The sequence below is a fragment of the Eumetopias jubatus genome, unplaced genomic scaffold, assembly GCF_037043125.1.
Source record: "Eumetopias jubatus isolate StellerSeaLion01/CBP00866 unplaced genomic scaffold, mEumJub1_p1.0 scaffold_7, whole genome shotgun sequence".
Lineage (NCBI taxonomy): Eukaryota > Metazoa > Chordata > Mammalia > Carnivora > Otariidae > Eumetopias > Eumetopias jubatus.
Window position 1 is genome coordinate 91,797,689 of NW_028274813.1, and position 14,812 is coordinate 91,812,500.

At 35.6% G+C, this 14,812-nt stretch overlaps 1 protein-coding gene across 1 annotated transcript in view; it reads right to left on the minus strand.

Moving 5' to 3' along the window:
- TRPM7 (transient receptor potential cation channel subfamily M member 7) overlaps positions 1-14,812 on the minus strand; it is a 118,720-nt gene that overhangs the window by 8,205 nt on the left and 95,703 nt on the right. Inside the window, exons 29-38 of the mRNA XM_088024788.1 lie at positions 13,444-13,514; positions 10,687-10,721; positions 8,790-8,815; positions 6,603-6,653; positions 6,457-6,522; positions 5,406-5,689; positions 5,188-5,270; positions 4,819-5,024; positions 967-1,018; positions 753-859 (exon numbers count right to left, since the gene is read on the minus strand). Coding sequence (XP_087880914.1) covers positions 753-859; positions 967-1,018; positions 4,819-5,024; positions 5,188-5,270; positions 5,406-5,689; positions 6,457-6,522; positions 6,603-6,653; positions 8,790-8,815; positions 10,687-10,721; positions 13,444-13,514 — 981 coding nt within the window. The remainder of the gene's footprint in view (positions 1-752; positions 860-966; positions 1,019-4,818; positions 5,025-5,187; positions 5,271-5,405; positions 5,690-6,456; positions 6,523-6,602; positions 6,654-8,789; positions 8,816-10,686; positions 10,722-13,443; positions 13,515-14,812) is intronic.

A 14,812-nucleotide genomic window follows, 5' to 3' on the forward strand; every position in this document is an offset into this window, starting at 1 on the left:
GACCTGTAATTTTTAAAAAGTTCCACAGGGGATGCTGATGCACACCAAAGGGTGAGAACCACTGGTCTGTGCTACAACTTAGATTCAATCGTAATTTATAATTCTTATGTGTAACAATGAAATTACTTAGATTCAATCATAATTTATAATTCTTTAAATGTAACAATGTAACAATGAAATTACAATCCTGAGATTCTCTTTCATTGTTATATTTATATTTCATTGTTATATTTATACAACTGAGATTCTCTTTCATTGTTATATTTATATTTCATTGTTATATTTATATCTATATTCCATTCTTCATGGAATACTCTTTCCCCAACTCTGCCAGGCTAACTTGTAAGTCTACTTAATCTTCAATTTTAGGCAATCTGTCAGTTCCCCAGGTAGCATTCCCCAACCTCTTAAGTTTGTGGTAAGTGATTTGCTTACCTGTTCTATTTCTTCTATTTGGCATTTATACAGTCCTATAACTCCCTGTTATTCCTGTCAGTATTCAAGACTTGACTAAATTCCATGGAGGGCATTTGTTCACTACTATACTGTCAACATCTAGCACAATTCTTGGCATCCAACAGACACATAATAAATATGTATTAAATCAATGAACTTTGTATTTTTATAAGTAATTAAAGAAAGCATAGATCCATTTGTAAAATAATGTGTATCGTGCTGTTGGTCTTATGAAGTATTGTAGTAACCAAATTTCCTAAAAATCTATACATTATACTGGTTAAGAAAATGTTTACCTGGAAGTTTAAGCTTTCTACAACAAGAATTACAGTGATGTTTTGCTCTGAAGTTTTTTATTGCATCTTCACCTAGATTTGCTGGGCCAAAAACCATATCACAGGATCTATGGAATTGGTAGTTAAAAAAAAAAAAAAGGAGGCATTTTATGCAAACAGAAATGTAGAATTTGAAATTATAAAATATCTTAATGAAATTATTAAAATTTATTACCTCTTTTCTTCTGCTTTAATAACAGATGGGTCAGTCAAATTTTCACCCACACCTTGATATGTATATATAAAAAAAGACAATTTATATGATTGATATAAACATTGACATCTGCATAATAAAGTCATGAGAGATTCTATAGCATCATCAACCTATATTATACAATGTTAAATTATTCAAGACTGTAGTTTTTCTCTCTTTGTTATTTCATAACCTGACTTATGACTTTAACACTGCATCAAAGACAAACACAGCTCCTACACCAGGAATAGAGTTAATTGTCAGAGTTGGTAGATAGGCAGAGGAACTCCCGATGGCATTTGCTTGTGCTGCAACAGGGTAAGAGTTGCAAATAAACATCTCCTTATGTATAAGGTCTACATGATCCCCCCTTTTAAGATTTATTTATTTGAGAGAGAGAGCAAGTGAGTGCAAGCAGAGGGAGGGGGAGAGGGAGAGACAGAATCCTCAAGCAGACTTCCCACTGAGTGCAGAGCCGGATGCGGGGCTCAATCTCATGACCTGAGCCGAAATCAAGAGTTGGATGCTTAACCAACTGAGCCACCCAGATGCGCCTCCCCCTTTTTCAACTTAGTTAAGCAAAGAACAATTAGGTGCATGAAAGCATAATTTATAGGCCATTTTAAAAGTGTTTTGGATTTTTAAAACTCATACACTAACGCAAAAATATACTTCTTGCAAAAGATTCAGGTTACATGAAGAATAAGATTGTAAACATCTTCCTTCACCTTCATCCTTCACCAGAGGTATTAAAAGTGTGGTTAAATATTTTCAGTCTCTCTTAATCTATTTATTCATATAAAGAAAGAATACCTACTGACCTACTACTCAACAGATTGGCAAAGATTAAGAATATTCAGTACTAGAGGGGCACCTGGGTAGCACAGGCAGTTAAGCATCCGACTCTTGGTTTCTGCTCAGGTCCTGATCTCAGGATTGTGAGATCGAGCCCCATGCCCCTGTTGGCTCTGTGCTCAGTGCAAAGTCCGCTTGACTCTTTCTCCGTCTCCCACTGCCCCTCCCCTCTGCTCTCTCTCTAAAAATAAATAAATAAATCCTTGAAGAAAAAAAAAGAATATTCAGTACTGGAGTCTTTGGAGAAACGGGCACTCACATACAGTGTTATGTATGAATTCCTGTAACCTTTTAGAAAAGTAACTCAGCAGTAGCTATTAAAATTGCACTCATCCAGGGGCACCTGGATGGCTCAGTTGGTTAAACGTCTGCTTTCAGCTCAGGTCATGATCTCAGAGTCCTGGGATTAAATCCTGCATTGGGCTCCCTGCTCAGCAGGGAGTCTGCTTCTCCCTCTGTCCCCCAACCCGCCCCCTGCTCGTGCTCTCTCTCAAAAATAAATAATAAAAATTACACTCATCTCTTCTTACTAAGCCAATTCAAGAATCTACATTATGGAAATAAAAGTAGCAGTACATGAGTATGTTTGTTGCAGCATTGTTTGTAGTAGCAAAAAAGAAAAAAAGTAAATCATGATATACTGTTAGAAAAAAACAAGTACTTATATGGCATCATCCCAGTTGGAAGAAAATCACAACACAAAACAAAATGATTAAAAATGAGGAAGAAAGGGGTAGCTCAGTTGGTTAAGCGTCCAACTCTGGATTTTAGCTCAGGTCATGATCTCAGGGTCGTGAGATTCGGCCCCGAGTTGGGCTCCACACTGGGGATGGAGCCTGCTGAAGATCCTCTCTCTCTCTGCTCCTCCCAACTTGTGCTCTCTCTTTAAAAAAAAAACAACACCTCTCTTTGTGTATTTGTCTTCACAGAGATAGAGAAACAGTAAAGATGGGAAAACTGTTCCTCATGTATTTCTATATTGTTTAACTTGTCTGTAGTAATTGTGTCAATTATTCCTATGAAAAATGGCTCCAGGAACATATTAATGATGTAAAGAACATCACAACTACTTAGCTTATTGAAAAGAACTCCCACCTTTAATTTTTATTTATTTATTTATTTATTTAAAGTAAGCTTTACTCTCAATGGGGGGCTTGAACTCACAATGCTGAGATCAAGAGTTGCCAAGTCCTAGGGTGCCTGGGTGGCTAAGTCGGTTAAGTGTCCGCCTTCAGCTCAGGTCATGATCTCAGGGTCCTGGGATGGAGGTCTGTGTCAGGCTCCCTGCTCAGCAGGGAGTCTGCTTCCTTCTCCTTTGCCCCCCCCCCGCTTGTACTCTCTCTAATAAATAAAATCTTAAAAAAAAAAAAAGAGTCACAAACCCTACTAAATGAGCCAGCCAGGCACACTAACTCCCATCTTTTAAATTAACAGTTCAGACAAAATCAGTTTGGCTTTACCTCCTACGCATGTTTGAAGATGGTTAGATGATACTTATTTAAGAATAAACTTTAAGATCCTTTTTACTTAACTGGATTGACCCATCTAATAATATACTGTTGTCACTATGTATACACTACTAAATCATTTATATAAAATGATGAACTACTGAATAAAGGGTAGTTATTTTTACACAGATTTTCTTTCTTGAGCTTGAATCAATGCCATTAAAAAGCACAATCCTTGATATTTGTGGCTATGTATGTAACAAAAAAAAGTCATCTAGTGATAAACATTCTAAATAATCGTCTTTATGTGATTATGAAATCTGGTCTGTGTTGACACTGAAATTAAGGCTGCTCTTTAGGGGAAAAAATTATGGAAGCTATAATGTGAAAGTACCACTCAGGAAGAGTTAGCAACTTGCTCAATTTTACCTTCCTTTGACCCAGACATTACTCTATTCAAGCCACAATTTCCTTTTTTTTTTTCCCTTTTACCTGTATGAGAGTCTGTCTACAAAAATGGTTATGATCAGTTTTTCCTTCTTTGTATACATGCTACTCTAACTCACGAAGTATAGAATCCATTCCCCACCTCTTGAATCTGGGCTGTCCTTATTATCTGCCTTGATGGTAAAATGTGGAAGAGATCTGGGCCAGTTCTGGACCTAGACCTAAGAGTTACTGCTTTCTCTCTAGAGGAAGCTAGCTGATATATAAAAGTGTAACTACCTAAAACTACAATGCTATGAGAAAGCCCCCAGTTAATTAGCCATGTGGAGAGATCACGCGGTGAACTGAGGGATCAAATGTCAGTGAATAGAAACCTCAGACAATTGCATCCAGCAAGCTGTCCACGCTTACTCTCCAGCCATTCACACCCTCTGAGGAGACAGCAGAGATGAGCCATCCCCACTATGTCCCATCCCAATTCCTGAACCAAAGAACTGTAAGCAAATAAAATGGTTGTTTTAATCCACTAAATATTTAGGAAGTTTGGTTCACAATAATAGATAATATAAACACCAGGAACAACAGAAATACTTGTTACTGTTTCAAAAAAGTCTTTATAATTTTAAAAGACCAAGACTACAGGGGCGCCTGGGTGGCTCAGTCAGTTAAGCATCTGCCTTTAGCTCAGATCATGATCCCAGGGATCCTGGGATTGAGCCCCGCATCGGGCTCTCTGGTCAGGGGGAGCCTGTTTCTTCCTCTCCTGCAGTTCCCCCTGCTTGTGCTGTCAAATAAATAAATGAAATCTTAAAAAACAAAACACATCTAAGAGTAGAATAATGGATTGCATGTTTTTTGCTTATCAAAATATCTGTATTACCCAAATAACAATTAAGATAACAAGATCCCACTATTCAGGGCCCTGATGACTATATGCTATGGCTATTACTTGCTTTTTTAACAGCTTCTACTGACCCACAGTTTTACATCTGTAAGTTAGCAGATTTATGTATATCATTCATAATATATGACTAGGTAAGAACCTACTTACAATTTCACTTTAGCAATACTTTAATAAATTTACCTTGTAAATCAAGGACCAGTAACTCCCCTCTTGTATATTCATAAGTCCAGTGGCTAAAGGCTAGCATGATCTCTTCCAGTGTATTAGTTGGAATAATCTCATCACCGTTATTATTGTTGTATTTTCTAAATTCTCCAGTCATACATTCTTCCACAGCAAACCACTGTCCTGCTGAATGGCAATACAGCAGGAAAACTTCAAGGAACCTTATGAAAAATAGTTATAGATATTACTAGCAGTTTTGTTAATAAAATTCTAATTGAGCTTTAAAATGGGTAAATAATTAAATATTCAGCATTAACAATGAAGGTCAAAAGAGAATGCTGTCCACATAAAACCAGAAGATCCAAGAAAAATTTCAAGACTTACCTTGGAGAATATGGTATGGATTTGGGTTTCATTTGGTTGAAGGCAAATGTGAGCTTCTGTGCTGCTCTCTGTTGTTGAATTTCCTACAGAGCAACAATAAAAACACAAAAAAACCCTGTTAACACTGAAACTAAGTTCTTATTTGGTTTAACATACTTTAGAAGTGAAAACATGAACCTCAAATAATGTTCCACCGTTTAGCATTCACTAGCACTTACTCTGAGACAGAGATGCAGAACTGTATCTTCTTTATAAATACTTGACCATGTGTTAACCACCTCAGGAAGAAAAGATTTGATAATATAAAGATGACCTGATTTGAGGATATCATGTTCTGACCAGGTACACTGTACTTTGACAGCTCTCCGTAAACCGCCTCCCATCTCCTCTTTACTTAAAAACTCTATTTTGGCACAGAGGCCGAGCTGTGACCAAGAAGACATGCTGTTATTCAGTATACTGGGTGAACTCTCTTCCAAGCGATACACTGTGACAGGCTCACCTGCAGGATGAATGGACACATTCTGAGGTCAAATTATGACTCTTAAAATGACAAAGTAGACTAAAAATTAGCAGGCATCTTTTGTTAAGATTAAGTAAGGAAGACAAAATGAATTGGATAAAGTTGTAATGTATAAAGGAAGTTTAAGGGCAGCAAATGCTCAGAAATCAAGAATCTACTAATATCTCTAAATTCATGTGTATTTAGTAATGATAAGCATTTTTGAGATTATGAACATTTTCAAGAAAAACTTTTTAAGAAAGCAACTGTTCTACAAACGCTGTGATGTCAATTTATCTATGCTTTCTTTACTAGACAATGGATTAAGACACTTTCTGAATTAGAATACACTATTACTTCTGGATATGCCAGAAATAGAGAAATCTAATACTTCTGATGATTCCTTCTATTTAAAACATACCTGACTCCTGCTAATTAAAATTTATATGAAACTGACACTTAATGTGACCCTTCTTTCTGTCACTACCTATGTTCTATACAATAGTTAAAAATCACAATATTGGGGCGCCTCAGTCGTTAAGTGTCTGCCTTTGACTCAGGTCATGATCCCAGGGTCCTAGGATCGAGCTCCACATCAGGCTCTCTGCTCAGCGGGAAGCCTGCTTCTCCCTCTCCTACTCCCCCTGTTTGTGTTCCCTCTCTCGTTGTGTCTCTGTCAAATAAATAAATAAAATCTTCAAAAAAAAAAATCACAGTATTAATAAAAGGTTTATTTTCCCCTTCGTTTCTTTACTTTTTGGATTTACCTCTTGGAGGCACAGGTGTAAATGGAATGCTCTGGGATAATCTCATCAAATTATTTCTTTCCACAGCTGCACAAAAATGAGAGAAAAATAATGAAATCTCTAAAAGCTCAAAATATTGTTAAGATTTTATTTTAAATAGTACTGACCTGAGTAGTAGTAATTTGTATCCATAACTGGTTTAAATGGGGAGGCGAGACCTAAAATGGCAAATAAACAAATGAAACACTTTTAAAAGTACTAATGTGGCATAAATTTTTGCTTATTCTCGTATAATCATCCTAAGTCCCTTAATGTAAATTCTCTTCACCAAAACAGAAAAAACAAGTAATAAAATATATTCATCATGTGTTTGCTATATTAGTCTTTTTCATTATGCCAGATTAGTCCTAACTGTGCACTCAGATACCTGAAAGGGAAAAAAAGTATATGTTTGACACTCTCCTGTCATGAACTATATTCTTCCTATACTCCCATGCTCAAAAAGAAAAATATCTTTTAGTTTTCAACCTTTAGAAGGTGGGGCCTTGTAGCCAAGTAACCATTTTAGTGGGCTGACCATAAGAAGATGAACTCTGGAATGTGAAACATACCCAAAAAAACCCCTCCTCCATATTTAAATGTATTTGAGGACTTTCACTTTTTAACTATAATAATAAGAATGGAGAGAATAAATTGAATCTGCTATGTGTTAAGTTTATAGAATATGCATGAAAAAGAACTTACTATCTTGCAAGAGAAGGAAATCAGTCAACAGTTTTAATACGTGTAGTAAGTATAAAATATACACATGTATACATGATGTATATATGCTAATAGGACTATAGAGGAGGGGTACCAAATGCCTCCTGCTTGAAGAAAGGTTGAAGAATGTCTCAGAAAAGAGAAGGGCAAAAAGAGCGTAGTTTGGAAGGCAGTGGTGTGGTCAGGGCAACATGTGCAAAGGCATGGAGTTGTTAAAGTGCATGTTATACTTGAGAAACTGCAAGTTGTTTAGTATGACTAGAACAGCAGCTTTTGATACTAATTTTATATATAAATATTATATAATAAATAAATTTATAATAAATACAAATCAGAATCACCTGTGGGGCTTTTTCAATGTGCACCTACCCAGATCTCATTCCAAAATACTCTAATTCTGTAGCTATGTGTCAGCATTAAGTGATTCCCCACAAGTACTTGGATATGCAACCAAGACTGCAAATTAATAAGCAAGAGTACAGGCATGCCTATAGGAGGTGCAGTTATAGAATCAGGAACCAAATATGCCATGCTAAGAAAGGAATGACAGAGGGGAAAATGTAAAGCAGAAGAGAATCAGTCTGGTGGCAGAACAGTAGACGGAATGGAAGGGGGGCTAACTGGCACAACTCTAAAAAACCTAAGTGGCAATAACTACTAAATGTGAATATATACATACCCTACCACCCAGAAGTCCATTCCTAGGTACATGCCCAACAGAAAACACATGTTTACCAAACAATATGAACAAGAATGCTCATAACAATACTATTCATAATAATCATACAGTGGAAGCTACTGAAATGCCCATCAAATAACAGAATGGATAAACTCAATATATTCACACAAGGAAATACTGTGTAGTAATGAGAATGGACCAACTACCACTATACACAAAAATATTGATGAATCTCATAAACATATGTTAGGAGGAAAAGCCAGACAAAAAGTATATACTTTATGATTCCATATACACAGACAAAACTAATACACTGTGTTATTTAGGGGGAGAGGTTACAACAAGAAGAGGACATGAGGAGCTGTTTTGTGATCTGGGTGCTGATTACATTGGTATACTCACCTAGTGAGAATTCACTGAGGTGGAGGCTTATCTCTACTTTTTTGTATGCATGTTATACACTTCAGTAAAAGGTTTAAAAAATGATGAAGGGGTAATGGAAAGCAGAAGCAGGATGTATAGTGGACGATGGATTCTAGAGATATTTAAGAAGTAAATACAACAGGACTCTGCGAGTGCAAGGTCAAGGGGGTCAAGAATAACTCCTTCTCAGGTTTGACCTGACTGAAAGAGTATCATTCACTAAAACAGGGACTATAAGGGAAAGAGCAGGCTAGGTCACAGGGATGAAGGGGGATGGCGTGACAGTAAAGACATGATATCATTTACATGGTGAGTTCATATATTTGTGAAGCTGCTATACTGAAGAGAAACTAGCTGAGGGAAGAAATTTTTACTACCTTGGCTCTTTCAAACATGAAGCCTAAAGTTTCTTAGCTAGGATAATGTATTTGCTATAAAAGATCGTAAGTAATCCTCATTTTTTCATATTAAATCTACCACATGGACTCACCGTTTAATGTTCCTTCTTCGGACGGCCTAAAGAAAACCAAAAAATCTAAGTTGTGACACAACTTCTGTTTTGGCTACCACATACTTTTTTATTTTGTAAAGTTATTACAATTATTAATAGAACACTATTAAAGTAATTCTGAGATTCAGACTCACTTTTGTTTGGATATATGCCATTTCCCTTAAGTCAATGCCAAATGCATACATGGATATGAATGTCAATATACATACACTTTATCAACAACTTGTACCTCCAATTTATGCTTACATAAATATTAGTAGTAGTTTGCTGTCAAACTGAAGGTTCTAGTACTAACAGAGTAAAATATTCCATGACTTCTCTATTCGTGTAGATTAATTCTTACTATACTTTAAGAATGCCTTGAAATAACTGCAGAATTCTAAAAATACTTCAACAGAATTGATGGGCAAAAAACTGAGAGAACAGGAAATAAATGTCATTTGGCAAAGCTCAATTTATAATGCTGAAAAAATGTTTCCCAATGTTGAACATATTTATTTATAACAACATATACTGGTACCAAGTGGAAGTTCTATTAATTCCATGGATTCCAGTGCAAATCAGGTATAGTAGAGAGGAGAATGCAGTGGGAATCAAACAGAATGGGTTAGAGGCTTAGCTTTCCCACCATACAGCTTTGGGCCTTGCTCAGGACTAAAAAAGACCAGATTCAGAAAGGACCTCTGAGGTAGAGAACTTCTGCAGTCTCTTTCTAGCTCTTACCTTCGATCTGATCCTGATGATTCCTATTGATTTTCACCTTGATATAAATATTTTAGTATAGGAAGTATTTTTGACCCCAGCCTCATCCCTTTGCTGCTAATAAACTACTCTTTTCTCAGTACCCAAAGAGTGCTAACCAACTCCACCTTTCTGGGTATTTCTATGGCTCAACATTCTATGAGATGTTGTTAGCTGAGTTAACATCAACTTCAAGTACCTATTCTGTATTTACACCCTATGGTTTTGGTTATAAAAGACAGTATACTCTGAAGATATCTGACTATAGATTGGTCTTCCGAATGCCATACAGGCCCAGAATATCCAAAGAACTTGAATACTGATCAATCCATTTGGCACCTGGTTTATTTTCTTCTCTATATATTCACATATATTTCTGGGGGAGAGAAGAAAATAGGGAACACTGTGGAATACGTAATAATTTCCTTCTCAAGTAGGAATATCTGAAAGTAACTCTACCATGCTTCCAGTATCAAATGGGTGTCAAAACATGAGGACTTTTTTTTTTTAATGTTCTTTAGAATCCTAAAATACTAATTCTCAGGCTGGAAACACATAGTTTATCTTTGATTCTTATGTTTAATCTGTTATAGAAATTTTTACTTTCTGGGGATGATCACCTGTCAGAATGCCTTTTGTTTCTACTTTTGGTTCTGAATTATATCAGCTTTGTAGTGGCTCTCTCTATATGCAGACTTCCTAATGTATACTGCATAATTACTGCTCTAATTATCTTTCCAAAAGCAGGTGTGAGGCTTGTTGATTACAATGGGCACAGAAGTTAGCCAAGTGCAAAACTAAAGTGTCAAACTAGACCTTTGAATAAATTTATTCAACAGCAAGCTGGAACTAGGACTAAATAAAATCATAATCATATTATAAGGAAGATTTTAGTAGATAGTAATTATAGTATGGCTATAATAGTATAACTATATAAAATAACAACTTAAAATGTATACATTAACTCATAAAAAATGAGTTCCCTAATCTCTTCTTTGTAAAGACAAGAGGCACTAGAATAAATAATCATCATCCATATATAAAAGAGTATTTAAGAAATGGTAAAAAGAACAGAAAAAAAACAACATCCAATAACTATGATACTTTTCAGATTAACGAGAAAAGGCTTACTTACATGTCTCTGTTTGATGGTCTATCTTGTAACCAATCCTTTAGTCAAAACAAACACAAACCAAAAGTTAAAAGAAAAAAATCTCTAGACAAAGCAAAACTGTTTAGCCCTATTTTGTTTCATACAGTATAAGAATGAAGGGCTGAAAAATTAATGTGAAGTCCTTGTTTCATACAAATGAACAAATAAAATAATAAATGGATATAATTACCTTAAGACCACTCCACAAGGTCAGAATAAAGAATTTCATGACTGTTATTTCCTACAACATAATTACAGTCTAGCTAGTTTTTTTTCTTTTTTTTAGATTTTATTTATTCATTTGAGAGAGCGAGAATGAGAGAGAGAGAGAGAGCACATGAGAGGGGGGAGGGTCAGAGGGAGAAGCAGACTCCCTGCTGAGCAGGGAGCCCGATGTGGGACTCAATCCTGGACTCCAGGATCATGACCTGAGCTGAAGGCAGTCGCTTAACCAACTGAGTCACCCAGGTGCCCCTAGCTAGTTTTTTTTCTGATGACAATTTTATATTCTTAAATATTATGTGCCTATTATTAAAAGAAAAACACAACAAAGTATAAAGAGTAAAATTAAAATCATGCGCACTGTCAACAAATTACAAAAAACATTTAGGCATATTTCATTGAAGCCCTTTTCTGTATATGTGCGTATTATTTTTATTTTGCAGTTTTTTTATCTAATTTTAACTATATAATTACGTTCTGATCCAATTTAGTAATTTAGCAGTGCTTGATCTATATTATCATAACCCCCAATGAGTTTTTTATTCTAGATTTTTTTTCTAATTTTCCAGGACTTTTTGAACAGTATCTTTTCTTTTTCTTCCATATTTTTAATACCTTCTCTTTTTGGTTTTAATCACTTTAATCATACTTGTTTTAAATCTGTAACCAATAATTCTATTATCTTAAGTTATTAGAGGTTTAATATTGTTTATGTAACTTGAATCCCAGAAGTTTTGTAATTTGGCATTGTCAGGTCATCTTCAATGGAACTTTATTTATGGCAAGACTAGGCTGCTTAGGTTCGGGATGGGTCCTTCCAGAAAGGAGGAACTGCTACTGTGAAACTGTGTTCACTAACCCCTTTCCTCATTGAAATACTTTTTTTAATAACGTGATTTTCAATAATACCATCTCCTTATAGCAGAATGGAAGTTAGTACGTTCTTGATGATCCAGGATAATTACGAGTAGTGATTTCTATACTTGACTGACTATAAAGGAGCAATTTTTCTGCTTTTTCCCAAGCTATTTGTCTTGCTTGCCAGAGTATGCTTTTTTTTTTTAAGATTTTATTTATTTTTTGACAGAGAGAGAGACAGCGAGAGAGAGAAGACAAGCAGGGAGAGTGGGAGAGGAAGAAGCAGGCTTCCCGCCGAGCAGGGAGCCCGATGAGGGGCTCGATCCCAGGACCCTAGGATCATGACCTGAGCTGAAGGCAGACACTTGACAACTGAGCCACCCAGGCACCCCGCCAGAGTATGCTTTTAAAGAGTGTTTGTAAAAATCAAGTATTACCTTAACTGGCTGGGAATGACTTCATATAATTAATTTCAGTACAGAGATTCCTGCCTTTCTTTTGCATAAACTTTTCTTTAAAATTTTCTAACTCTTGCACAGACCATAATCTCTCTGACACACTGGCTGTAGCAACATTTTTCTAGATATATCTCCTGAGGCAAGGGAAATAAAAGCAAAGATAAACTACTGGGACTACATCAAAAAGTTTCTGCACAGCAAAGAAAACAATCAACAAAACTATAAGGCAACCTATGAAATGGGAGAATATATTTGCAAATGACATAACTAATAAAGGGTTAGTATCCAAAATATATATGGAACTTATACAACTCAATACCCCCAAAACAAATAATCCAATCCAAATGCGCAGAAGACATGAACAGACATTTCTCCAAAGACATACAGATGGCCAACAGACACATGAAAAGATGCTCAACATCACTCATCACCAGGGAAATGCAAATCAAAACTACAATGAGGTATTACCTCACATCTGTCAGCATGGCCAAAAATCAAAAACCTAAGAAACAAGTGTTGGCGAAAATGTGGAGAAAAAAGAACTCTCTTGCACTGCTGGTGAGAATGTAAACTGACACAGACACTGTGGACGACAGTATGGAGGTTCCTCAAAAAGTTAAAAACAGAACTACCCTGTCATGTAGTAACTGCACTACTGGGTATTTAGCCAAAAATACAAAACACTAATTCAAGGAATTTATGCACTCCTATGTTTACTGCAGCATTATTTATAATACCCAAACAATGGAAGCTGCCCAGTGTCCAGTGATAGATGAATAAAGAATACATATATATATATATATATATATATATATATAATAGAATATTATTTAGCCATAAAAAAGAATAAAACCTTGCCATTTGCAACAACATGGATAGAGCTGGAGAGTATAATGCTAAGTGAAATAAGTTAGAGAAAAGACACATACCATATGACTACTCATATGTGGAATTAAGAAACAAAATGAGCAAAGGAAAAAAACAAAAACAAAAACACTCTGAGACAAACCAAGACTTTTAACTACAGAGAATAACTGATGGTTTAGGAAGAGGGAAGATGGTTTGGGATAAACAGGGGGTGGGGATTAAAGACTACATTTATCATGATGAAAAACATAAAATTATTAAAAAAATACACACATATATACCTAAATAAATATGTATTTTAAAATATGCATTTGTTTAATTGAAATGTACAAACCGGTAGTAAAGCTGCTTTGGAATCTACTTCATGAGTTTCTTCGGTAGATGGCCTTCTACTGCTACTTTCCACTTAAAGAAAAATTTAAAACATAAGTGATACAACAAAAAATTTTTTGGAATCAACTAACCAAACACAAAGTGTTTCTATACATAGTGTAAACTTCCACAAGGTAATTTATCCTCTCCCCAACACTGCTGAAGATAAGAGTTACATGAGGCCCAGAGGTCTCTTGACAAATAAATTATTCAATTTATTTTTGTAAAAAGGCAGTAAGAAATAAAAGAGTGGGAAGGAAAAAGTCTTACTCTTCCTATTCCCAAATTTCTTATATATCCTACCATGAATATATATGGTAGGATAACACGTATTATATATTTGGGGGGTTTTCTGTTGTTAAGTTTTTAAACTTTAAGCTTGGAGATCTTTCCATTATCGGTACACAGAAAATGTCTCTATTCTATTTTGATGCTATACTGAACTTCATACTATGGGTATACAATAACTGTAGAGAATAATAACCAAACTCCTACAGATGGACATTTGGTAGGATTTCAATCTCCTGCCATTACAACACTGCAATTAATAATCTTATACATACATCATTTTAACAGTAACGGAAAAAATAGTTCATCTTTCCTCCTGTGATTTAAGATGCCATCTTTATCATACCTTGGCTTTTTTTTTTAAAGATTTTTTTTTTTTTAAGATTTTATTTGAGAGATAGAAAGCACGAGAGGGAAGAGGGTCAGAGGGAGAAGCTGACTCCCTGCTGAGCAGGAAGCCCGATGTGGGACTCGATCCCGGGACTCCAGGATCATGACCTGAGCCGAAGGCAGTCGCTTAACCAACTGAGCCACCTAGGCACCCTTGGTTTTTTTTATCCTAAATAAATTGTAGAATTAAGCCTATTTTAAAAAGTCAGAATGTTAAATTCTAAAGTAACTTAGAATTCCCATTTATGATACAATAAAGAAAAACCTCAGAATGAATGGTGATGTAGAATCTTAGAACAAAATTTGTGTTCCAAGTGTAGAGGCCAAAACGCCAGATTGAAGTATATTAGAAGAGTCTGGGCAAAACTTTTTCAAGATAATTAAACTGACAGAATGCATTATGTATCCGAGTATCTTGAAAAAATGTAGTTAGATAGCAGAGAATCTAGTGTTGATCTAGCCAAAATTATAACTGGACTATATTGGTGGGAAAGAGTAAATGTGCGTGTAGTATATGTACATGTGTGCACATGTGATGTGTGTGTGTGTGTGTGCGCGCGCTGTTTGGGGAACAGAGAGAGGGAAGGAAGAATTCAATCCTTGCCCTAATGGGAGGTCAATACTGAAATATGAGAATGTCTAAAACTGAAATA